The sequence below is a fragment of the Pleuronectes platessa genome, chromosome 1, assembly GCF_947347685.1.
Source record: "Pleuronectes platessa chromosome 1, fPlePla1.1, whole genome shotgun sequence".
In the NCBI taxonomy this organism is placed as follows: Eukaryota; Metazoa; Chordata; class Actinopteri; order Pleuronectiformes; family Pleuronectidae; genus Pleuronectes; species Pleuronectes platessa.
Genome location: NC_070626.1, coordinates 17,459,635 through 17,486,975, shown reverse-complemented (window position 1 = coordinate 17,486,975; position 27,341 = coordinate 17,459,635). Strand labels below are relative to the sequence as shown.

At 39.5% G+C, this 27,341-nt stretch overlaps 1 protein-coding gene across 2 annotated transcripts; it reads right to left on the bottom strand.

Moving 5' to 3' along the window:
• Positions 1-227: 227 nt before the first annotated feature.
• On the bottom strand, positions 228-26,513 carry nedd4a (NEDD4 E3 ubiquitin protein ligase a). 2 transcript variants are annotated; one of them, XM_053421369.1, is made up of 30 exons: positions 26,200-26,513; positions 24,291-24,364; positions 23,162-23,240; positions 23,036-23,074; positions 22,732-22,785; positions 20,138-20,188; positions 10,693-10,743; positions 10,239-10,300; positions 9,968-10,070; positions 9,350-9,513; positions 9,143-9,260; positions 8,280-8,444; positions 8,025-8,105; positions 7,723-7,842; positions 7,329-7,589; positions 6,988-7,065; positions 6,748-6,802; positions 6,580-6,638; positions 6,392-6,457; positions 5,994-6,223; positions 5,337-5,458; positions 5,184-5,254; positions 4,823-4,918; positions 4,662-4,735; positions 4,510-4,570; positions 4,361-4,420; positions 4,158-4,265; positions 3,939-4,035; positions 3,585-3,657; positions 228-2,527 (listed from the first exon to the last, which is right to left on the bottom strand). In XM_053421369.1, the coding sequence occupies exons 1-30, from the start codon at positions 26,242-26,244 to the stop codon at positions 2,425-2,427; spliced, it is 2,820 nt and encodes a 939-aa protein (XP_053277344.1). In that variant the 5' UTR covers positions 26,245-26,513; the 3' UTR covers positions 228-2,424. The 2 variants fall into 2 exon arrangements, with proteins under 2 accessions (XP_053277344.1, XP_053277422.1); XM_053421447.1 differs by lacking the exon at positions 20,138-20,188 and having other exon boundaries at positions 26,200-26,512.
• Positions 26,514-27,341: the final 828 nt, after the last annotated feature.

Sequence of the window (27,341 nt, the reverse complement as noted above, 5' to 3'; positions counted from 1 at the left end):
AGCATCCATTAATATTTTTTGAGAATTAAATGAAAATGTTGAAAATGCCCTATTTCGCAATTTTAAAGAAACCAAAACAAAATTCCTGGACCCACCCATTTATTCATCTAGTTCACCCGTGGGCCATCACTGTTCCACTACTCTGCAAAATTCAGTAGAACTAACGCTGACAAAAATATAACCTCGTAATTTATAGGAAAGTTAGAAATGAAGACACTACATGACTGTTGCTTCTTAATTATCTTTATTCTTCAGTTATATTTATATTTAATTTGGTGTTACAGGTCATCAAATTGTCATTTAACAGCTTTCACCCTCCCACCTGTTATTTGTCAATATGTTACATGTATATTGTTGTTTTAATGCACTTGTAGGTGTTCTAATTAAATTCTATAATATATCAGAAATAAAGTGTTGATCTATTCATATTCTTCAGTAGAGAATGATACATATATAACAGTACTTCCATTTAGAGATTAGAACATCAATAAACACAATTAAATTCCACAGTATATTACAAACAAAGGCCTCCGTATTTAACTTGAAATCAGTGAAAGAAGAGAATGTGCTTATTTTCAGCGATGTTCACACGTAAACATTTAAAACACATGTGCACTTGAAGCATAGGATCATGTTTTTTCAAAGAGGGATTTAAACAGTCTGCAGATGACAGATTGGCCAAGAACCAGACAGTTTAGAAGTAAGACTCATCAATATAAACAAAGTGCTTCACTTTATAAAAGCGTAAGTATAAAACTGTGTCGTCAGAGACAAGAACCAGCCCATGATTCCTTCCTTTATCAAGGAGCTGTAAACATGGCAGGCAATGTAAACACATGTTTTACCATTCAGAAAAAGTTCAAACCAAGGCTTAAGTACGGCTACTCTCTTACAAAGGTATGATAAGTGATATTGAAAACAATTATCTGTACACGTTTCGACAACCTACAAAATACATTTCAAAAGTTGTACTCTTAAAAACAGAGCACCACGCTGCAGTTAGACACCCATGATGAGCAGACGAAAACTAAACATGTTTAAAACAATCCATCTGAGAAGATTTCTAAAAGCCACCGCCCACGACATCTATTGTGAATCTATACATATAACTATGACTTTAGTATGAGTAGCTACTTATCATGAATGAAAAACAAAAAGATGCATAATGTGGACATGCACCAATATTGTTTTTTTCCTTACTTCAGTTTGACAGTTGCTTTTCAGTTAATAGACGGCAGAGTTATATTTGTATGTACAATATATTTGTCTGATAAACTCAAAAATCAAGTGGTATTCAATCGTTATGTCAATATGTACAAATATGCATAGTATTTCAACACAGTCTAGCACTGCATGTAGTCACTTCTTTTCACCTGTGGAAACACCGCTACAGTATCATAATTAGTTTAGCCATTTACTGGTCCTGGTACATCACTACTATAAAGGTGAATTAATACACTTTGTTCAAGTGTAATCAATCCCACTTGGATATATCTGCACAGTTTCTGCTAAAGTTATGAGGTGTTTACATAGTGGGTTTCCTGCATTAGAGGTTCTAATATACTGGAATGAAAAATAGTTACGTAAAGAATTCAAATAAAAGGAAACTGGGGAGAAAACGTCTTCACGTGATTTATTTTGGGTTGAATTACCAATTTGTATTTATGTTTTGTTGTCTAAAACTTTATTTACATGTGGAATAATCTCACTGATGCCTCGATCTTTTTTATTTTCAAACTTCTGTGTGATTCTTTAAGCAGCTGGGCCAATTTCACTGTTCACATTTAGTTTTAAGTAATTTTGGAGTTTAATAGTTCTTGACAATAGACATGGGTGTAAGTCTCATTCATACACCAAACACAGTATACTGTCTTTATATAAACATGAACTTAACCACAGTATCTTTGACTATTCTAACCCATGGTCCAACTCAACACCCCTCATATGTTTGTATTCATTTAGTGACAGGGACAGGCTTAGGGCTAAGATAACTACATTAAGTCTCTGATGTGAGAAGCTGAGCATTAAGTGTTTCTGAGGCTGTTCACCCCAAATTAAACTGATGGTTTTACATTCACATTTCACCGAATCATGCCCTATAAATATTAAATCTTTTAACAGAACAGATAAAAGTCGATCCACTTTTGAGCGATGTAAAAAATGCAAAAACAATATAATCTAATAAGAAGAAAATCTAATTTGTAAACATTACATTTCATGAATTAAGTCTTCGGTCTGTCCAGATGTGAAGTCCTTTTCTCCATGCGTCAAGACCAAGGAGCAAAGTGAGAGTTGTGCGACTGTCCTTCATCTGTCACACAGCTGGCAGGTTAAGACCCGAGTGTAACGCCAAGCTCGTCTCTCTGCTTGGCATCGGCTTTACTCTGATGGCAGTAAATGTCAGTTCATTCACCACGCCCGGGATTAATCCACCCCATCGAAACCATATGCATTTTCAATGGCGATGTGAAGTTTCTCTCTCAGTTCCTCAAATGACTCATAAGGAGGAAGGTCCAGACGGTTGAAGCTGCATAGGGTAAAGACAGGAAGTGAACAAAGGTTAAATATCCCATCCGAGAAGAAGTCATAAAAACTTGCATTTGCAGGAATCAACTACAGAATTAATCAATCAATTATTTGAGATATTCACAATTGTCAAAACAACAGCAACAAAGTCCTGTATCAAATCTGGTGCGATTTGGATACGTGAGACCTTTAATATCAAATAAACAGGTGACCAGCGCTCTGTAGCAACAGCAGCAGCTCGGACTCATCAATGTTAGTGATGTTACAACAACTGATTCTCCAGTTCAGGGTTCTGTGAACGGGGTCGAGCGCCACTGAACTTTGATTGAACAGATTGACAGCTCCTTGTGCAGCAGCGTTTGCTCCATGGTTCTGAGGACTGAGTAAAGCAGCCGGTCTTTACCTACTGGGGCTCAATTACTGCAGTTCACTTTTACTGGTTCAGAAAGAAAACTGCAACCAGCATCACCACAGGCCAAACGAAGAGCCCTTTCCAAACAGGCAGGTTTAGAACGAGGAGTGTACTAGTTACATATTAATTTGAACTAGTCCTTTTTATACGTCTGTTTTTACCTCCTCGACACGAGCTGATAAAAGCTGTGTATTCTTCTTCATGCATCAATCAGGGCTGATATAGAAATCACCATTTAGGATCCTGTATTACTTCTCCCTCTGAAGCAGCTGAAGCCAGCTTTTATTTTTTTCTTATCATATCTCTACATATAAAATTGGATTAGACTAGATTAATTGTCATCAAGATATTGACCTTGTGCAAACAAGTTAAACAATAAGTAATTAAAAAGGAGAAGGAGATCCCTACATTGTGACCACATTATAGGAACATAATAGTAGTGAATGTTACTCAGAGTTGTGATAAATCTGATACTACAAACATTGAAGCAAAACACAAGAAAAACATTGTAGCAAAGAACGCTGAAATCAGTATAAGCTTTTTCAACAGCACAATCTGCGTTTGAACTTCATAAATGTCAGCAAACACATGGTCTACAGTACATTGTTTAACTCAACCATGTTAGATGTTAGAGAAAAGTCCTTACCATGTGTGGGCTCGGGGGAGTTTATCGCGTGTTCCCCACTGCTCAATGGTAAACAGCTGTGGTCCGTTAGACCCTGGAAAATAAGACCATCAAATATCAGACAAACAGACGACATCATTTCAATTGGAATTCATTTGCAGGAAAAACAAGCTCAAGCCCCCGTGAACTGAGGACAAGAGCAAACAGTACAGAGAGAGATTTGTGATGCTCAGTGGACGAAGAGGCAAAAATTGGACTCAAAAGACAACAATTATTTGTTTCAGTGGAAAGAAGAAGGGTGGACAATGTAGAAAGAAACGCAGACATAACAACAACACAGTGGGTGGTAATACAAAATACAAAAGATGAGCTCACCATAGAGTTCAGCAAAGCCATTCATTGGGACCCTGGATGTTCCCGTCACAAACTGTAAGAGCCGGATTCGCTTCTCTGCATCCATCAGCAGCACTGTCTATAACAGCACAGCAGAAAACATACAAATTAATAACTAATGCAAACTGAACAACGTCTTAAAAGGAGGAAGTACACAGACAGGTCCAGATTATTAGCTCCAGGAATGGCAAGTTGACTTACCTTCCAAAACCACTGGATAACTACGAAGTTGGAGCAATAGCCATTCTTGTACTTAGTGTTCTCTCTCCAGTCGTTCACGTCCACGTCTCCGAGACCACACATGAGCAGCTGTGGAGTTGAAATAAGGCAGGTAGACAGATCATTAGTCATCATTCTAGAATAAATCTGATCCATTTCAGCACATAAGAAAAACAAAAACTCACCTCGAGCTCATTCTCATCAAAGATCTTGATCAGATCTTGTGGTACCAGCTCAAAGAATCCCTAAAAACACAACGGTACCATTCTTATTCAAAGTCTTTAGCAGCTAAACTGATGGTGATGCCACGAAAGTTGATCAAAAGAACTGATACCTCTTTGAATGCAGTCATCTGCTTCTGAATCCTGTTCACAAACCTCCACTGAATCACCAGACTGTCAAACACAAAACAGCAGATCAGCATCAAACCACAACCAAACTGAAAAGATCTGTGTTTTTTCTTTAAAGACAAGCTTCCATTCTTACTCAATGTATTCCTTCTTGTTTTCATTAGTGATGACAATCTCACTGCCGCCTGGCTTCAGTTCATGTTGATGAGTCTGAACAGGAATATAATCACATCAATATACAGAGAACACTTATCACACAGGGAAATTGTTGAGGCAGAAATGGGACATTGAGCCAACCTGTCCGAACAGCTCTTCATCGACGGTGAACCTCAAATCCAAGTCTGTTGGGTCATTCTCCAAAATCCACATCAAGGAGTTGAAATATTCACCGTCCTGCAAATAAAACAAAACACCAACAATAAGATTAAACTTGGTTAGTACAAAACCTTCAAGACAAAGTGCTAATTCACACTACCATTGGAAATTATCTGGATTATTAAATTATTATCTGGTTTAAATTTTTTTAGAGTTTTAATAGGTGATTAAAAACAATTTATTGAAATTGGAACAATAGCCAAGATAAAAATAATGCAGATCATCTGTAATTTGAGGATCTTGATATAGGTATTATTTTCTGTTTAAAAAAAGTGAAACTCACGACAGACTCCATGTCCTGGAGGGTGATCGGCTTCTGCAGCATCATCTTGTAGAAAGGCCGAATGAAGAAAGCTTTTGAAGAAACAAAGCTTGTTTTAGTCACAGCTGTCTTGTAAAATAATTATTTCTGATTATACATTTCATAAGCACTCACCATCCAGCAGTTTTCCATGATACACAGCCATGCCTGCCACGCGGCCGATAAACTTGAAGTAGGACAAGTGGTCCTCATTACACAAACCTGAGTTAGGGTTAATCTGCAGTGTGTAGTTGTCCCTGGAAAACAAATCTCCTCGTAAATAACACAAGAACACTTGGCCAGTCCCTCTCTATAGATAATTGTAGCCCTTTTTTAAGATATCTTTTGGGCCTTAAGCCTTTAATAATAAGACAGAATATAAGAGTGAACGAACACATGCAGCAAATGTGGGAGCACTGATAATTACATTGAGCATTGAATACAACCAAGAGAAGCTGATTCTGAGTCTTTATATATGGCCGATACACAGTGTAAACTAGAATTAATCTTTCTGGCAACAAATATCAGATGGTGTTCAAATCAGCCAAGGGACGTTGGATGCAGAAGATCTGTCATGAATGTCTTTAATGTGCATTTATATATTTGGATTAAACAGGCACTTAAATGTATGTAGAACACTCGTTCAACCTTTCATTCCCCAATTCTTGTCTTAATTTGAACTGCTAGCTGCCAAAAAAAAATAACAAAGTAAAAAACTAAATATAAAACAGATACAGATAACAAATGTATCACACTGATCTGTTTTAGGCAAGAGACAATGTTTTGACTCACGTGGCAGAATACTCGAACAGTCCGTAGTACGGGTTGAACATCTCCTTGGACATGAGGAAGAACCACTCCCTGGCCAAGCCACCATAGTCCAGTCCTTTCTCTCCCTCAAACTCCAACCACAGTCGCGCCTTCAGCAGATCTGCCCTCTTTACTGAGAGGATGCGTCGGTACGAGTCCTCCAGCACAGCGCTGCGTCTCAGCTTCATCTCAAAGCGATTTGGGATATCAGCCTACATCAAAATATATTGAGGTCCTTTAAGTTTACAATCATCAGCAGGCTAAATAACGAGTGATTTTGAAAGTTTAGACTGAGAAACTGATACAGAGTTTAAAGCAATGTGAGTTTCATCAAATATTTGATGTATAAACAACAACAGTTGTCCTTTGAAGACACTCACTGGCTTCTTCAGCTTCTTCCGGAAGTAGTCATACTTCTGTTTATAATCTCTGGAATAAGGCACAGCCTGTAATGAACAAAAAAACATAAAAAATCAAAGCTAACCTTACAATCTATAGTGTGGCCGATGATTATATATACAGGAAATCTGTAAGCGTTAGAGAAAAAACTATTTTTAATCATACTCACTGGTCCAGTTATAGCCGAGTTCTGTAATCTGGGATCATCCCATTGTGTGGTCTTGGTGTCTGTGTAATAAAATGGATAAGCGTACATTAATTAACGAGGAAACACAATTATAATAATATTAGTTGATGATGCGTGTTTTTTTTATTTTTTATTAATTGTCATACTCACTGTGATCTATGTAGAATACCCTCCCATCACTGTGAACTCTTTCCTCCCAACCAGGCTAGAATGAAGCAAAATGAAGAAAGTAGGGTGGAATTAGATAATTAAATACCATCATGTCTGATCATAAATTACAACTTGGAGCAAATTAAGGCACCATCTGTCTTTTGCCTAAGATCTAAAGCCTAAAGTCAATAAATGCTTTTCAGATGATTGGTTACTGATTTTTGTAACCGATTAATTTACCAGCAGAGGGCCAAGATCAGCAGGGTCAAGTGAGGGTCTCTTCCTCATGTGTACAGGAATCTTTAGTCTGGGGTCTTCCTGTTCAGAATTAAAAAAAAAAGACAGGCAATGCTTACTCAAGAAATAGTCATATAGATACTGATAGGGACTCTGTTTTTCAGATTTTTATGTTGAGTTAAAGGAAACTATCTTGTTGTGGAAATAAACCCGTGGCTTTTTATTTCTATAAATAGACATTCTCGAGACTTTAGTGGTCATCAGAAGAACTGCACGCCCAAGAGGGTTGTCCCCACTCGGACACAAGAGTAAACAGGAAGCCCTCTTGTCCTCTGTGTTCTCACCCAGGTAGTCGTCTTTGTGATGTGGTCAATGAAAAACGGTCTTCCATTGGGAGCACTGCGAACCTCCCAACGAGATGGCAAGAATCCAGATTCATATGTGGCCTCTGGGCTTGGTGTGTGCTGAGGAGACGCCTCAGGGGATGTAGTTGGCGGTGGCGGACTTTGGGGTAAACTTGAACCACTCTGTGCTGCTGCTGCCAATGTTGCTGCTGTTGCTGCTGTTGCTGCTGTTGCTGCTGTTGCTGCTGCGTCTGAGGTTTTCTGTCAAAAGAAAAATACATCAATGAAGATTTAGATCAATAAGAGACTAGAATTATTGATAATAATTGGTGGATAATATTGGGAATAAAAATAGTCACGCAGAGTGTCAGTATACATCATTCAAACAATGTACCTGAATGACTGGTCGTGTCCAAGTTGTAGCTCGACTGTTGTGGTTGACAAAGTAGCGTCTTCCTTTACTGTCCCTCTTCTCCTCCCACCCTGGAGGCAGGCCAGATGAGGTTGGAACCAGCTGTTGAATGACATGTAAATTTGATTCAGTGATCACTAATCAATCAATCAAATACAGTAATCAAAGCAAAAAAACACCATGTTGGGTTTCTGGCAGAGTCAGAGAACTTGCCATGACAGCAGCATTCTGATGAAAGACAGGTTTGGTAAAATGGAGATTGGTGTGATTCCTGAAACACTCACCACAGGACTAACAGGATGTTCCTCTCCAGAATTCTGGGAACTTCTTCTAAAACTGGAATGGCTTGAATTACTAGCATGATCCTGCAGCAGAGGGAAAGGATGTTAAAGACAACAACAATCAATTGGCCATTAATGCATATTTCACCTCCCTCCCGCTCTCCCTGAAAGCTCATGGTTCACATTAATTTAATTACGAGCCGCTCTTCCTCTGACTTTTGGTAACCAGAACCTTATGCTGCACACAACATGACTCACCGTGTGGGAGGTGCGCTGCTCGCCAGCTGTGGCCCCTGAAACTTGCAAGTTTCTCAGCTCGCCACAAATCGAGTTGAACTCCGCAGGTATCTGGGGTGGAGGTGATGAGAGCTGGTTGTTGCTGTGGTACATGGTGGACTCGTCCTCTGTAATGATCTCCCAGCTCTGGAAAACAAGAGCAGGAAGCAAAGTCAGCTGTAACTGCCAAATTACTAGTATGCAGTGTAAGTCAATGTGAGTTTTACAGTTATTTTAATGAGAGTTGACAAAAGTGGTTTTCTTTAAGTGTTTATGCTAAAGCTCTTAGAGGAGAAGCCACAACATCACTGATGCGATTACCACGACAACTCCAAGCCACAACATGGCATCTACTGTAAATAGAATAGCTACCAGGACAGACTTTACTATTCCTCTCCCATTCACCTAAAAATAATTTATAAAAACTGTTTTGGTCATTCTTTTATCCTGCTGAAGCCTAACATTGATTCTCTTTTTAGCTCTGCTTTTGGTCTCTACCACTCCTGAGGGAACAATCTGGTTCTTTAGCTACTAAATTCTCCACTACATTCCCCAGATAGTAGCTAAAAGTATCTGTCCGCCATTTGGTGCTGAGCTTGTGAGATTTTACCATGAGAATAGGCAAAGGGAACCAAGCTCTGTGGAGTTGAGAAATTGTTGTGATTTGAAAACACTTTCAGTTCTGTTCAGTTTTGTTACTCTGATGAACTTTTACCACTTACTACTCATTGTATATTCCTCTAAAAAGAAAGGAAAAATACAGGTTGTTATCAACAATGACTGAGGAAAACCAGGACTTTGTAGAAGGAATGCAAATTCACATTCATCAAAAGAGTTAAATTTACCTCGGGAGACTCTCGTGTTGCATTTTCCTCATGGTCTGAGATCTGTCTGCGTGTATTCAACGCATGCTCCACATCTATATCAGTGTTCTGTCTTCTGTGCATCTCCAAATCACTGTCTCTGTTTAGGAAAGACACAAACACACATTCAGTACTGCACCCCCAGAAAAAAGTGATGTGCCGTTGCTGGGATTATGTAAGAAGTCTTACTGTATTGTGGGTCGATACCACTGTGTGGTTCTGCTTTCGTGGTTGACAAAGTAGATTCTTCCCAGATTGTCTTGCCGCTCCTCCCAGCCAGGGGGCAGAGGAGGCAGCAGCTGGCTTTGTCTGGGACCTGACATGTCCTGAGCCTCGAGCAGCTCCCAACCAGGCTGCGCAACATTAACAAAAAGTTTCAAAATGGGCGTCACAAGACAGATCGAGACAATATCTTAATGCCTGCTGTGTGATTACATAAACCAAAGATGAGTTGCAAACGAGAAGAGAATTCACAAGTTAGAATGAGGACTAAAGCACGGAGTTAACTAAGTTTCATTCTGAAGACATCAACAGCATAGACACACTGTGGGTTAATCATAAGATGGACTTACACACCCCGTGCTCTAAGAGAGGTCATGTTACTGCTATAACCCTTTGATTGTTTTAAATTTTGGTATTGGTGAAAAAAATATTCTAATTCCTGGGTTATACTGTACATGGGTTGTCAACATATTTTTTTACCTAAATAACTGAAGGTTGCAAGATTAAATTAAAAAATTGCAAGAGGATGTGATGGTCACTGGAGAAACAGTGACTTGTTGCTGAACAAACATTAGCCGAACTTACATCAGGGTCCTCAGTCTGATCTGCTGCTTCCTCCTCTGAACCAGGGTTTTTTGGCAGATAGGTCATTTTGAGACGTAGATGACCTTTAACTCTGGACTTGTGGCTGTGTGACAAACAGAAATTGTTTTTGGAACAAGTGAGGCACTAATATAGTCAGGGATGTTTATAAATAAAATATGAACTGTGAGCTATATTTCCACCTGCAAATAAACATATGTGAAAATGGAAAGTAAAAGAGGTAAAGATGAAATAACCATGGAATCATGCCAACCTTCGTGGATGAAGCAAAAAATCCTTGAATGTGTATGGCCTTTCTGTGTTAGGATTTTCTGTCTGTGAAAGAAAAAAAAACAATAAAAACATGAAATATTTTATTCCTCAAACACTTAAAGATCTGCATAAATGTATCTCCTGCTCAGCCCAGTATCATGACAAGGAATATTTTAAGATACAGTGACATCAAACAATAATGACAGTTCACCATAGGGGGATAATTTGTGGGTGTTGTATTTATATTAAAACATAAATGGATTTAACATAAACATGACAGCCGTGTTTCCAAAACCATAGACAATGATGTGGAACGGACTCCCGAATAAGGGTGTACATGTTTACATGGTGACATGGGTGAAATTGAGGTCGGGATGTTGTACAGTAAAAACCACAGCAAAAACAAAATGTGCCTAACTTAATAAGACAGTGATATGAAAAGAACAAGGACTCACCGGTATCTGATTCAAGGGGACATCCACCTGTCCCAGAAAGTCATCACGCGTCTGACGGAGAGAGAGAAAGTCACACACGTCAGGATGATGCCAATATGATCTCTTCCTGCACACACGCACGCACGCATACACAGACATTCACACTGGCTGACACATTGTTACACAGTGAGACTGTCTCTGTGGGGGTGCCATGGTTTTTTCCATTTCCAATCATATCTCTGTCATATCAATACATCTATAATTTTGTGTCTGCTACACTTCCTTCTTCGTCACAGGCCATTTTCTGCAGCAAACCATATGTGATCATTAGATTAGACAGATCATCTAATGAGAAAATCTCATCCTCGGCACAAACACTGAACCGTATTACAATGAGTCATATGACTTGATCTATTTCCATATATATTTAGCATGTAGCCTGGTTAGGAATGTGTTTATCAGCTCGTGATGAATGGCTGCACTGTTATTGCTGGAGAGACTGCGACCAAAATAAGGTTAGCATTTGTCAGATAATTTGTCTTTGCTTTGAACACTTCACGCGTTCACTGCATGACACACAGTCGTAACAGCCTCGAAGGCAGAAGGCAGCGGGGTAACGCTCTGCACTGTGGCAGCCAGCTTTGGGACCAAATTAACGCCCCGGCAGGTCAGACTGTCTATGGGGTATAGAGTGTTTATGTGAACAAATATAGACGGAGGCCCCCGTGGTCCTTGTACTTCTTATAAGGCATCCAAGAAAAACCGTGAATTCTAGGTTAACCTGCAATTATGAGTCTGAACAATTAATTCCCCACATTTTCAAACCCATTTCTCCTACATGCCTTTTATATTGTGTAAGAGTTCTTCAAACTACAATGGAGGGACACGTTTTACAGCTACAATGAAAATGTCAAGTGTACAAAGCCAGACTACACATATATGTATACATATTTAAATGTCTTTTTATTCTTTAGGTGCTTCTAGCCTTGTAATTTATATATATATATATTTTTTCATATTTAAGAGTGAGGTCTTCTAGAATATCCATCCTTGAGGAGGCATCAGTACTCTACTCCATAGACTTAGAATGTTGTAGTCCTTTGTATTTATGATTCCAACAGTTATTGTGAGGCTCTCATCTCATCATCTGTAACAAACAGAATGAATTCTGAAGGGAAATTAATCCATGGAACTTCCTGGACTACAGGGTGAGGTGAGGCAAAGCTTTGAGAGTTAATTCATGCTCTGGAAAGTTCTTCCAATGTAAATGTGCGTTCAGAGCGTCCCTGAATGGTCATGTGACTCCAACTGCAACTGAGTTGAGCATTTGGCATTTAGCAGAGCTGAGCACATACTGTATGAGGCGGTGGCAAACAGCTACAGACGCATGTTCTGGTGTCTGTGAAGCAAGCTCAGTGATATCTATCTTAGCTCGGCAACAACAACGAGTTTTGACAGGTGGACTGCAGCTTGTGAAACCTAAACTTCAGAGGAGCTACACAGCTATCATTATCACTGCAGGCAAATAGTCTGTGATGAAAATGATCAGGGGCTTGACAGTTCAATCTAGTTTTTGAACATTTTAAAGCCTGTTCATGTTGTTTTGTAGGGCCACAATTACCTGTGTTAAGCCATTTAAGTTCAAACTCAGACTCGGGGCTACCAGCTGACACTCTCCTCACCATGGCTGCTGAGGCTTTCTGACCGAGTATTGCTTCTCCTTGACTCAAATGTAAACTGTTCCCACTTGAAATACAGTGACACAACTCGACCACAAACACTGCAGCAGCACTGTCAAATATTGACAGTCCATAATAATAAAGATAAAGAACTTGATAAAGATCTAAACTGTGCTTTCATTAGGTTATGACTTTGGTTTATTTTTTAAACACAGCAGAGAGATCTGTGATTCATGTCACTTGTCATGTGGTCACACCTGGCCGTTCATTAACTAATGACATAGCACATAGGTTATGTCTTCAATTCTTGAAACCTTTATTGATTTTAGCACTTTTACATGCATTTCCTAGTTATTTGAATTATGATGTACTATTTGACAGTCACGATAAAGCCTTCACACACGTATAGTCCACCCATACAGGTATTTGCTGATTGACCTCTTCTCATGACAAACTGGGATTGGCCGACAGCTCCACTCTCTCCTGTGTAGCTGGGATGACTTGTTCAACGGTTATCACTCTCGTTGTATTGTGACATCATAAATTCCCACCATTACTCCTCCCATTCTCAACGTGTACAGGTTGAATCACTCAGAGCTCTACCTTGAATCAACATGGTCTGAATCTAAACAACATGTATTTTGATGCAGCACTCTAAGAAGGAGATGTGTGATAGTACACTGGTCTACATATGCATAAAGGTCTATGAACATGAAAGTTAAATAAATAAATAAAAGTGCAGCATACTTGGTACTTGCTTCCTTTAGTATTTTACGGGCAATTTAACAGATGAAAATATAATCTATATTTAAAAAAGCTAATTTTGATCTTTAAAAAGTAATAAGACTAACTAATTACTGGAAGAGACCTTCTTACTTGACAACCTGCTTAATGCAGGGGGGTCTGACACCTGATACTTCACAAACACTGCCTGGCAGGGGGACGCGTAGGGAAGGGGACACACCAGACATTTACTGGGAGAGACTCACACTCCCATCCTGCCTACATTACCATCAACACACACACACACACACACACACACACACACACACACACACACACACACACACACACACACACACACACACACACACACACACACACACACACACACACACACACACACACACACACACACACACACACACACACACACACACAATGTCCACAGATGGCTGGCATGACTGTGCGCTGCTCTAGTATCATGCTGTTAAATTTGAATCCACGGGACTGGGCAGTGCGACAGACCACCAGACTATCTGGAGTCAGGGGGAATATTTCAGAGGCACTTTATTTATATCAGCAAGGGGCACTGCTCTTCCCACCACTAAAATTAGCTTGGGTAAATACTTAAGACTATTACTCATAGCACTAACAGAACATCGAAAACTATTCTAACGTTGAGCAGAGGTCCACACACGGAATGATAAAAACAGCAAATGAAAGAGGGGCAATTTTTTTTTCTTCTCCTTTACCCTTTTCTCGGAAACTAAAATGCTAATGGGTTTACCATAATGTAACCAAATACCTCTGAATGTTTGTCCACATTGGGCTTGTTAATTGCATGACTTAGCTGTAGCCATCTTCTCAGTTACCGAGTGTCGCTCTAGCTTGTGGCAAACCTAATGGCTGACCCTGAGTAAACAGAGTTTTAAGGATTTGAATGGTGATAGCAGTAAAGGAGAGAAGTACATTGCAGCATATCACCACTATCAAAAATATGTGTAGTATAATAATCTCTTGAACGCTAAACTTTTTTTTAGACAGTTCTGATTTGCTGTATTCATGACAGTCAAGAAGTCAAACCAAAGCAGTATGTAAACTACTTTAACCAGTTCAACAACATTAAAGGGTACCCTATTGCATTCCTCCATAGGGCCTTTATGTATCATGCATCTTCAACCTTTTCAAGTTGTTTGCCTCTAGAAGTCATTAGAAAGTCATTATATTCCCAGATGGTCAGAGAGCATTAATCAATTCCAGAATAGAAATTTACACTCACCTTGGTGGTTTGACCTGGGCTCTTTGGCGTATTATTCACTTCAAGGCTTGTGTTTAAATCAGTAGCAGAGTTTGGTAACTTAGCAGGACAACAGGGAGTCAAATGTATGTGCACGTGTGGGGAGCAGGGGCTACTGAGTTTTGGATTCGAAACATGACATGAAATTCCAGTATTAGCGTAAGGCACCTCCAGGGAAAAGCTCCTTTGTATGGCACGATGACATTGGTTTTCCTCAGCCTTTTCCTGGCTTTTTCCATACGAACAGACCTTCTGGTTTTTCCCTGATGATTTATATGAGGAGAACAAACAAGCAGAGGTACTACGATACAGTTTTCTGTGAGGTTCATGTTCGCCCTTAGGGTGTGCGGCTGGATTAAGAGCCCCAGGATATTCCACATTAACTGCAGTTGCGGTTGTAGCTCCTTTCCTGGATATCATTGGTCTCTGGTGGGCAAAGTGTAGTAGCACACTGCTAGAGTGACGATTCGATCTGTCTAGGGTTGATGAGAGTTCCATAACTTTACTCCTGTCCTCCATTTTGCATTTTGGTTCATCCTGTAAAGGAATATTAAATTGCACCATGTGTTTTGTGTCCCTGAAGTCGCCTGAAAAGCTTCCTTTTGGGAGACGATGGCCAATTACTGCCGTGGTGGTGGACCCTTTGCAACTCACATCCTCTCCATCTTGTGATAATTCACTGGCAGATGTCTGAAGAGATGACTGGTGAGATCCCACTGCTTGTAGAAGAGCAGATAGAGCCACAGGATTTACTGGGGAGGCAGGTGGGGTACTGCAGGGGCTCTCTGGAAATATAACCAAGGAGGAGCACCGTCTCAGTGGGACCTTGGACTTGCAGCGAGGTAGACTCCTCTCCTGGGTGGTCCTGTGCTTTTCTGGAGCCTCTGGCTCAAAGATGCTGTTGCTGCTACAGTACCCAGCATCGCTAGCCATGCTGCTGCTGCATGAGCCTCCATCAGAGGCAGTACCTGCTCCTCCTTCAACCCCCTGCTCTCCATCCTCTGTACTGCCATCCACTTCTCCACTGAACTTACCACAGGGCTGCAGGGAGATCTGTAGAATACTCTTCTTATTACATCCTCCAACGTTAACCCTGGGTATGAACACTGAAGAGTACCGCTGTAGATTAGCATAGTCTGGTGACAGAGGAGTCACCTTCAAGCGGACTGAACTGTGCGCCAGACTCTCTACGGAGCTGCGAGCTGACACACTGTCTCCACTCTCCTCACCATGGCTGCTGAGGCTTTCTGACAGAGGGTCCGTGTTGCTTCTCCTTGACGCAAACTGCAAGCGGAGCCGACGTGCCATTCGTTTAACTCTCTAATCCCTGCAGCGCCAAAGAGAGCTGCATGATCAAACTTGCTGGTCGGAAAAAAGGGAAGCAAAGCAACTGCTCCAAGCTCTGCTCTGTGATCACAATCATTAGCGGCTGTACATTGCCAAAATAGCTCTGGTGACAACCTACATTCCTGTCCAGGCTGATCTCAGCTTTTAGTCGGAGGAGGTCAGTGGTTCTGTTTGGAGATATGACCCAAACATACAACCTTTGAAACTAGAGAATTCCCTGAGGTTAGCCCCTTTAAGGAGCTTAAACCTTACACAAAAAACTAAGTTACATTAAAAGACTAGTTTCCTCAGCTGACCTGTTAAATAAGATTAGCTTATTTTAGCTCCTGGTTAACTGTACCTCCTGAGCCCCAGTCAGATTAATATATACAGCTCCTGTTTTTTTCCAGTCTCCTCACTCCCATTTACCCTGCCGGAAAAAAGAAACAGCAACATAGTGGCTGTTTACATTTTATCTAAGATTGAGGCAAACGGTTACATCTGACTCAGGCCACTCACTCAAGACTCCACTTCCTGCTGCAGCTCTGCTTCTAATGTTTCTGCTGCTCTGTGCCCCCCACAAATATTTTTACCAACTGCTATTGAATTAAAGGAAATTAAGGCAATGACTTTCAACATAATCCTGAATCCTGCATAGCCTCTGATAATATGCAGGAAAGATTGTAAACAGTAAAACTCATCAAACTTAGTTAATGCAGTACAACTTAAGTCATAAAAAGGTTGCTTTTAAATTTACATAGATTAATATAAACTGTGTTGTGCGTGTCCTGTAGAGAAATGAATCTGTGAAATACTATCTCTCGAAAGACAAGAATGAGAAATAACTGATTACTTTGACAGTGATACGACACCTGTTATATGACACCTCATGTAACAGTCATTGATGGTCTGATTTCCACTCCAAGGCTGTTGACAGTCCTATTTATTAATGGCTGCCTATTGAGCCCGGCTGTCCTATTTCAGGAGACATTACTCTGCGACAGAATCAGTGTCAGTCTAATGTTTAATAGTAGGGGTTACAGCCAGGATAAAGACATGATTCACCCGAGGACACACAATGCTGTGGTATAGCTCAGAATTGCCATGAAAAATTGTGCTTGGATATTATTTTTTTTATCCAGCCAAAAAGAGCTTTTATAGATGTTGGTGTGGTGGGCCATCAGATAAGATTGGTGACTCACACCACACAGGTCATGTAAGTGGTGTAATATGCCAATAATAAAGCAACATTAAGTTGGTGCCCAAATATCACTGTGTCAAGACCGAAGGACATGCTACGTTTGGTCTTTAAAGAAAATGTTTGGATTGTTGAGTAAAGTGTCAGTGGGGTGTTGTTAGAGTAGGGACTGGACATGAGAGACAGGATAGCTCTGTCAATCAACAGGCGCAAACGTAACATGACTACGGTCTAAGTATGTGTCAACATGACATTTTGATATCCTTATTAATTCACGTAATTAATGTAGTACTCGTGATTAAAAACTTGTGTGCATATGTATGTGGATACAAATTTTACAGATGTCGCATGTTTCATGGTGATTAATATATTTTCAAAATTAGCCATATTTTTGAGCATTACTCCAAACTATTCTTAAGATCTCATATTCTTGAATCTCAGATTCACAAGACAAAAATGTATTTTTGTGAGGTCAAAGTGAGCATGACCTTTGACCCTCAAAATCGAATGGGTTCATCCTCCAGCAAATGTGAAGACATGCAACTAATTTTAAGATATTCTTACTGATTACTGAGATTTGTGTTAGCAAGAATGCGGATGCCGCGCTTGGAGGCTCATCTGTGTCATCATCAGTATTTATATCAGTGATCATGGCCCTGTTAATATTTGTGGTATCACCCCCACAAAACACCATTTTGAAAAAGGTAAGGTCAACATGTGTTAATAATGATCAGTATGAAGTACCACACTGACAACTCCCTATGGACACAGACTGAATCACTAACATTTAAATGTACATATCTTTTCTGTTACAAGCAGTTTTCCCACTGTGTTGATTGTAGCAACCACTAGAGTAACAGCTCTATAGCAGTTTAACTGACGCGGTTACATCCAAACTGTGTCCAATATGACTTCTTACTACCTAGTGCTTTCCGCCATATTATTTGACCAATTAAAATGTAAAGCTCACTACAGTGTAAACTATCCATAGTTATTATATAGGGAGAAGTGAATGAGTGACTGTGTTGTCAGATCTCTGTCCAAGAAAATATTGACAATAATCTTTTATTAACTCCCTGCATGCTCTACTTGGAGGAATGTCTGTACATGCTGTATAACAGCGGTCTCAGTATCGCTGTGATTTGGCAGAATTAGTTTTTTCTGTGATCAGCTTACTGCTAACCAAGCTAGCCACTACTTGATATCTGGAGCTAATCGGTTGCTAATGCATCACTCAGTTAATATGTGCTGAATTACTGTTGTGATTACAAATTTTACTCTTTTTTTCACTCTAGTGTGTGTGTGTTTACAATTCTATTGTACTTTGTATGTGGCCTTCATCTTGATCTTGCACAACAGCCATCTCTTTATCGTTTATGAGTGTTTTTTTCTCCATAACATTTCAAGGTGGTCATTCATTGACGAGGGAGATACCATGATAACCTCTGCAGGCGGTGATGTCCTGTTCATACCCTATATTCATGCTGCCTCTAGAAGTGACCCAGAGGTCCTGTTCAGATGTGGCATTAACACCCATCCTGAGTGATATAATCATAAGTGGACAGCTCAAGACTTGAGGACGCACTTGAGATCAGACACATGGCCACATTCCTCTAGCTGTGTGAACGCAAAAGTGTCCAGGGCCACAGTAAAGGACCTCCTACTCAGCTGACATCCTCTGGCTCGAAACAATTGCATAATGAAATGAAAGTATTTTTACATTTCTGTGGTTCGCATTTATTGTTTTATCTTTGACCACCAACACAATATTAAATATAGAAGAAAAAAAAAAATTTGGTGCCTGCATCAATAATGTCTTTTAATGTGCATATAGAGCAGGGGAGTGAGATGTGATCATAAGTGGTCACTTAAGATCCATGTTATTCCAGGTAAGAACAGACACTTTCATGTTTGACAGGATATATTCGAAATTAATTTGTTTTACTCCACTGGTTCACTGGTGTCTCTACTTGTTTATTTCCTGATGGCGGAGAGACAACACCTTTGCTAGATTATGGGTTAGCCTGGAGCCTTCACTCTCTTCCTTCAAACAGTCAAACCTGTTCAGCAAGCACCAGAAGTGCTCACCTCAGCATTATCACACTGTATATTTTTTACTTTTAGAATTCATAAAATGACTGATCAGAAGCTGCAATGTTCAGAACACACAAAATACCAGTGTAGTGCTGCTTTATTTGGTTCTTTCATATCATCTAACAGTTTTTTGAAATTGGAAAAGACTGAGACTGTGTCTACAGCATCCAAATTTCATGTAAAAAATGATTTGCAGCTACATTTGTGTTTTCAGCCAGTTTTGTGGAGACCTCTGTCCAAGACCTCAACAACAGCTGGCCTGTTTATCAGCTGTATTGGTATTTAAACGTGATTCCAGTAAAAGTCAATGACAAAAGAAAGTTATCATCTTGCCTTTACTGTCACACAGCCCCTGTCTGGGCAACACACTCTTGTGCTCATCTTTACTTTGATTTAATGCAGTCAAATTCACTAAAAAGTTTTCCTTTACATATTTTTTGAATATTCAGACAACTGAATAATGAGAATAAAGAGTAATTTAATTGCAGCCCAGAAAGAAAATCTAAATCCTTATTGCATAATGGAAACATTAGAGAAAGTCACAGAAATGGATAAAGGTCAACCTCTGCCAAAAATAAACGCACAAAGTTCTTGGCAAACTGCCCATTACACTTTGATATTTCTTCGATGAAAGTGGAAAAAGCCAAGCACTGTAAGATTATCTAAAACAATAAGGATTCATTCTGTGGGGACCGCAAACTTCATCAGCATATTTCTTGTGTATTGCCTGGTCAAATTGTGAATCACAGAAATTACTAGGATTTTTAATTTCTGAACAATTATAATTAATTATATAATGAACAGCACATTTCATTTATAGTAAGGTACAAGCCACCAGATCAGGTTTCTCTCTCACTCTCAAAGAATAAACACGTTTCCCACCTGCTCTGCCGCTTTCTCTGTGTCAGAGCAGCAGTGACACACGCACATACATACACAGAAACATGTTTATGACACACCCTGCAAATTAACACAGACTCTACCTGGAGCATGACAAGGCAGATTTGAATCAGTCACACCCATGTTTGCTTTATCATGTGACTTGTATACCTGTCATGTGATCTAAGGTTCTAGAAACATTCAGCCAAACTAAAAATAACAGTGATGAAGGAACCATGTTTATAAAGACTATACTGTATGTGAACGTACCGTCTTATGTATGGACCTTGTTGTGTTTCTTTGTTTTGACCTAAAGATGGACTGTAAATGAAAATAAAATAAGAGCCAAATCTCTAGCAAAGCATCAAACTGCTTGTTGTTCAAGCTCTTCATTTTGCATTATATAAGCCAAGAAGAAAACATTACTTCAGAGAAACAAAACACTGCAAGATAAAGACAATGATCAGAAATGCAACAGTTGAGAGGAAGCAGGGTAAAACAATCACATGATTTGCTTTTCATAGTACAGCATTGTTCGTTCTGTGCACAATCTCTTAGGAATGCGACATATTGTGCACAAATCACTAGATCTATAAAAACAAGTGGTTGCAAATGGATGACTGAGACTTTTGTGCAGTAACTTGTCTCTTCTAAGTCTAATTTGCTGCTTCTTGTTATAATCACTGAGCAGAGTTTAACATTAAAACAGGTTAAAAGATATTAATCAAATTCAATGTAACTGCAGAGCTCCTAAGAAGGAATACACTAATCCTGAAACTGCATGGTGGAGTTCATTCTGTGAGAACATTTATTTGAGCCCTACCTTTTAGCTATACCATCAATTCAGTTTAACTGCAATTCAGTAATAAAACCGTAGGACATGTTTAAATAACTACTACAACCTAAATACTAAAAACACAACAATACAAAATATCTCATAAGAAATCCAAAAGCCAAAATCCTTGTTTATTCAAGTGAAGGACACCAACGGCCCCCAATGTGTTAGCGTTTCATACAGGAAGCTCAGCACTGACATCACTGGTATCTTCTGAACATTGGATCAGCAGGAAAGTAGGTCAGCGGCTCATCTGATAGTATGCTACAACCTGGCACTCCATAAACCTTTAACACTGCTACGCACTATGTGTGATCAGTAAGAGAACACTAGATATTGGTGTCAAGATTGTGCTAATGAAACATTCAATCTAATGTGCTAAATGAAACATGATCAACTGTGATGGTTATCGGTTATTACTTATCAAAATTAAGGAGACAGACCTCCCACAAAGATCGTAAAAACAAAACCGTCTACTATTTATCTGAAGAGGATCTCAACAAACCAGATTAACTTAAAACCAATGGCTATCAGGCAGATATTAAGATACATATGATGGTCAAGCAAGACGTGAAAACCATCTCCATTTAAATTGGAAAAACAAATATGATTTAACTTAATTAGAACCTTATCAACCACACAACAATCGTAACCTAATTTCTTAAAAAGCTGCTACTACATACAGGAAATGTAAACCCTCGTATGTCACAATAGAAACCAATTAGCAACATTAGCAATACTTAATAATATCTCTATTATTTATTGCACATAGCACCCAGTCTTCAAATGTCTTTCTACGGGTGTAAAGCAGCAGGCACCACATGTCCTTAAGGTAGCCAGATTTGCCCTTATTTACAGCTGTAAATAACAAGGTATCTCGGTTTTCCAACAATATCACACACATCAAGGCAAAATAAGGGCGACTGTATGACAGACAGAGAAACCAAAGTCAACCTTGCATTGACTGGAGGATACCCTTATCTTCTGAAACATGACACCATGTTATCCATGGTGTTTTATGGTATAAACGGTTACAAAAAAAGATTTATATTAGATTTTGTCTGATTATTTGACTGTGACTCTAATTTGATGAAAGCAGGCAGCTACATAACATGCGCATCTATCTTTTGAATTTGAATCCTTTATCAGACTATTTCCTGGTTTTGAATTGTGTCCAGCCACTATCAATAGTAAAAGCATTAATTATGATGCATGTCCCTCTTTAACAATGCAGCTCTTAAAATTGATCTCCAATACTTGAGGTAAACAAATTAATTCAAAGACATCTTCTAGGACAGGGGTATTCAAATAAATTTAAAGAGGTCCAGTTAGAGAACATTTCTTGTAGCAAAGGTCCGGAAGATCATAATGTCTAACTATTTACTTTCTCACTCCTATGTTTCTCTCATTTTCGCCGTGTCACTCCTCTGTTTCTCTCCCTTTCTCCGGCTCAGTCATCTGTAACTATCCATTGGTTTTCTCTATCTGTATGGTTATCTTTCTTTTTCTTTCTACCGTCTTTTCCTGTGTAGCTGGCCTCTAACTCTCTCATCTGTCTGCACTGTAGAGTCGCAATGGTAACTGCCTGAAATGCACAGATTTGATTGGCTGAGTAGTATCACGGGGGATGGCTTAACTCGCATGCAATTGGTCTGTGCGTTATCCAAGTGGTCTGTGCGTTATCCATATCCGCTAAACCACTACCGTAAAGACTACAAAAGATGCGCCGGTTACAAATAGGAGCGCCCCGTCAGGTATAAATCATAACCTTCTGTTTTGGCTGTAGGTCCCGGTCCATACGGGACGGCTACTGGGTCCGGACGCGGACCACCTGTTAGTGACCCCTGTTCTAGGGCTTTAAAAAAAATTGGACCAGTATTTCTTCCTTTTTCTTGAAACCAAAAAAACCAAAAAAAGAAAAAATAGAGCAATAGATCAATTACAAAACAGTTGAACTAACATTTTGTGGAGTAAAACAAACAAGGTAGAGCAATTCAACGGAAAGGTTGAATATAACTTATTAACTTACCAGTCGGTTCTCATCAAATACTTCCAACAGCAGACGATGTTTCTGAGGATTAACCTGAAACATACACAAAGAGTAAGATCAAAATATTGTTGTTCTAGATTCGTTAACAAACCCTGTTCACCAAAGGCAACAACTTCTGGCATTTTATGATTAAATATGATCAAGTACCCAGTGGTGTATGACAGTATGTCAAAACAAGTTCCTGTTTTGTTAAAGCCACAAATTGGCTACTGGAACATAAACTACAATTCGGATAAATACGGTATAATGCATTTTTAAATGTTTCATGTGAAATTTCACTTACTCTGAAAAAGAACTCTTCATTCCATTTTGGGTCCAGCGTCTATAAGTAAATAATCATTAAATTAAATCATAATATCAAAAAGTTACAAACCGGTGTAACAACAAATGCAGATATTCCCATACTCACCTTTTTTATAGTTTTGGTGTGAAGACTGGTGATCTCTCCATTGGCGGGGTCATAGAGGGATAGTCTTGTATATGGATCACTGCGAGAAAAAGACAGACATTTAGATTCAGATGGAGACATCACTCTAGAAATATTTATACAGTCATCATCTCCTTTCTGCTCTCTGTGTATTAGTGGTTTGTTTGGTTCTTTGACCACGAGTCTCTGAAGAATCTCTGAGGGAAGGAAAACACTTTACATCCTTGTCTGATGCGATCAGACTGAGAAACATTGACATAATGGTTCCAGCTCATTTTACAGTCAATAGAAAGTTAACAATTAATGTTATTTTACAATGACTTTATAGAGCCACTGTGACGTGTTTTATAACCACATCCATCAATCACATTACCCAGATTGCAATGCCACATTAGACCTGCAGCAAAGTTTGTTGAATTAAATTACTTTACATTAGCGTGATAGTAAACCAGCAATTTTGGCCGTAGCATGAACAAGTTGTTGATCAAGAATTTGAAAGAAAACAAATGTAGGACATAATTATGAAACATAAACGTATTCATGGTTCACTGACAGATGACTGTAACTTACATCTGCTGGATGTTCATTGAAAAACTAAATACTGCCATCACTTCCTTCCACTCATAAGCAACAGGAAATTCTCATCACATAATGTACAGGAAGATATTGAGTTGACTTTTACAGGAAAATAAAAAAACATGGAATAAACAAAATTGACCAGTGGAGATGTTTGGATCATTATTCATTTGTTAAAGTAAATCATGAAGACAAAAATCTGTTGTAGATTGTCGAATGTGGGAATTTGGTGATTTTCTCTTTGAGATAGAATTTGCTCTTTAAAATATGTTTGGGTCTTTGGTCAGAAAAGACATCGGGGTTTGGAAAACAGATAATTTTCAGGATATTATCTATTTATAGACCAAATTGTTGAAAAGGATTTATATTCTTAGTTGATTCATTAATAAGTCAATGGACAGAAAAATATTTTTAATTGTGAGGATTTGCTTTCATTCAGTATTGTATTAGCAAAAATATTCAATAGATAATGACCAATAATTAAATCAATGGTTAGCTGCATACAGTGAGTAAGCATTACAATTTATAAACTAACCTGGCTCCAAGAATATCTTTTTTGGCCAGTCCAATTCCACCAATGACCTTCACTTTTAGGACTCTGGAGTCCTCCTGAAATAAAAGAACAAAAGAAATACTGATGACTATATGAACATATAAATCACAAACAACACAACATATGACACTGAAAGAGGAGGATAAGGGGAGAATGACTCATAGCTGGAATCTAATGAAGACACAGCTAATATTTGACTTTTAAAATTACTTCAGTAAAAATCATCAGAAAGAAAAAACTATTATTTATTATAATAATAATCAATAAACCAACCATTTGACTTAGTCCTAGCGGTGATGTGAAGCCTCTTTATTTGAAAATGAATCACTGTCACATGCTCATACAATCAGAGTTTAGTCTGATGTAACATCCGGACAACACTTTGCACCTTTGTGCATTTCCAATTCCCAGCCCCATTCATGCTTGACTGTAAAGTTTGTGAATCACCATGAAGTGTCACAATCGTCACACAGGCTGAGAGGAAAATACAACGTGGGCCCTCAACATATTAGTATCTAGTTCGAGACCAGTGACACTGTAAATTATTGAAACATAATTAGGTTTGTCTGCTTCTGGTGTGTGTGTACTGTTTCTTATGTCTCTGTGAGGACCATGAGGAGCAGAAGGCCTTTCAGTGTACACATTGGATCAGAAGACCTCATGGGGACCAAAGCCTGGTCCTAATGAGGAAGAAATTAATTTTTAGAGGTCCTGGTTACGGGTAGGGGAAAGATGTTAATGGTGGTAAGGTTAGGGTTAGGTATGAATTGCTCCTGGTTACGGTTCAGGGAAAGATGTTAATGGTGGTAAGGTTAGGGTAAGGTATGAATTGCTCCTGGTTAAGGTTAGGGGTAAGATGTTAATGGTGGTATGGTTAGGGTTAGGTATGAATTGCTCCTGGTTAAGGTTAGGGGAAAGATGTTAATGGTGGTAAGGTTAGGGTTAGGTATTAATTGCTCCTGGTTAAGGTAAAGATGTAAATGGTGGTAAGGTTAGGGTTAGGTATGAATTGGTTCTGGTTTCCCCCTGAAACTCCAAAAGTGTTTTGTTGACAAACACTTCACTTACCACTCTATCTGCCTAGTGCTGAGAAGATAATGAGTGAGTTTTTATTTTTTCGGTAAACTATCCCTTTGCGGTTTGGGGTAAGATGTTAATGATGGTAAGGTTAAGCTTAAGGTTAGGTATGAATTGGTCATGGTTAAGGTTCGGGATAAGGTTTTCTGTTTAGACTGTCGACAGGACATTTTGACCGGTCCTAGCTTTTTCACAAGGTTGGTGTGGGGTTAGGATTTGCCTTTAGGTTTAGGGTTAGTATTAGGTTTAGGGTTAGAATTAGGGGTGAGGGATTTAGTCGTGACGGTTAAGGTTAGGGGAATGGGGTATTGGGTTAGATAAAGCAATAATGGGGTTAGAGTTTGTATGTGTGTGAGTTTGGTTGTTTCTATACTTTTGGGGGGACATTTTTTAGATTAAGCGTCAGACTTAGATTCACAGCAACAGAAAGACAAGAATGTAAAAGCGTGTGTGTGTGTAAGAGTGTTTGTGTGTGTGTGTGTGTGTGTGGGGGGACGGGAAATGGCCAACAGAGAGGCGGTAACCGCTCACAGCCTGTTGTGTTTCCTGGCTGAGAAAGAGCACAGCTCCCTCACACTAACTGACAACTGATCAACTCCATCGATCATCCATCAGAAAGAAGAGCACTTTAGCTAACAAGAAACTCCCAGTGTCGTTAGTTAGCCAGGTGTGAAGTTAGCTGGCTAACTTAACCACCGAGCCACATGCAGTTTGACAGCGTGTCTCGTTAGCCGCGGTTAGCGTTAACTAGTTAGCCAGTTAGCTAACGACGGGGTTAAGGGTTGGAGAAATGTGAGCGGAGCGGTCGGTTTACCTCATCTGACTGAAGTCCACGGATCTGCGGGGAAAGTAGAGCCATGGTATCCTCGCCCTTCTTCTTCCTCCTCCTCCTCCTCCTCCTCCCAGAGAGCAACAACAAGAAGACAGTGGTCCGGACAACAGCAGCCTCTCCTCCAGGGTTTAGTTACTACTCCGTATCTGTTATTCCCTCAGTGTACGTGATGTTAGGGCCTTAACACCCGGTCAACCTGAATCAGTTGTTAACTGTGACACCGTCGTCACACCGTGTATTCCTCCTCTTCCTCCTCCTCTTCCTCCTCCCCATACTGTTCCCTCCGCCTCTACTGGTTTCCTCCTCCTCCTCCTCCTTTTGTTCTATTTGCCCTGTTATAGATTCAGCAAACCCTGAGGAAACGCTGCAGAAACCCTGAGGAAGCCCTAAGAAAATCTGTAGAGAACCCTGAGGAAACGCTGAAGAAACCCTGAGGAAGCCCTAAGAAAACCTGTAATCCTGAGGAAACGCTGAGGATACACTGATGAAACCCTCAGGAAACCATGAGGAAACCATAAGGAAGGAAATGCCGAAGAATCCCCAAGAAAACCTTCAAGAAACACTGAGGAAACCCCTAAAAAAAACCCGGAGGAAATACCAAGGAAGCAATGAGGAAACCATGGGGAAATCGCTGAATAAAGCCTGAGGAAGCCCTAAGAAAAATCTTAGGAAACCCAGAGAGAACACTGAAGAAACCTTGAGGAAACACTGTTGAAACCCTCAGGAAACCATGAGGAAACACTGAAGAAATCCTCAGTAAAACCAGGAAACAATGAGGAAACCCAGAGGGGAAACTAAGAAACGCTGAAAAAGCCCCAAGAAAACCTTTAGGAATCCCGAAAGAAAACCAGAGGAAATATTAAGGAATTAATGCGGAATCAATAAGGAAACCATTGAGAAACACTGAATAAACCCAGAGGAAGCTCTAAGAAAAACGTTAGGAAACTATGACGAAAACCAGAGGGAACACTGAGGAATCAATGAGGAAACCATAGAGAAACGCTGAAAAAAACCATGAAGCCCTAAGAAACATTTTTGTAATATCATGAAGAATAGGGAACACTGAGGAAACACAAAGGAATCAATGAGGAAGCCTTCTACACCCCACCTCTATTATTCACTAA

Coding starts and splice junctions, on each gene's coding strand:
- nedd4a (XM_053421369.1), bottom strand. CDS start 26,244: ATGGCTCTACTTTCCCCGCAGATCCGTGGACTTCAGTCAGATGAG. Junction 10,744..20,137: donor CAAGGTCCATACATAAGACG/GTACGTTCACAT, acceptor TCTCTCCGTCAG/ACGCGTGATGACTTTCTGGG. Junction 9,261..9,349: donor TGGTATCGACCCACAATACA/GTAAGACTTCTT, acceptor TTTCCTAAACAG/AGACAGTGATTTGGAGATGC.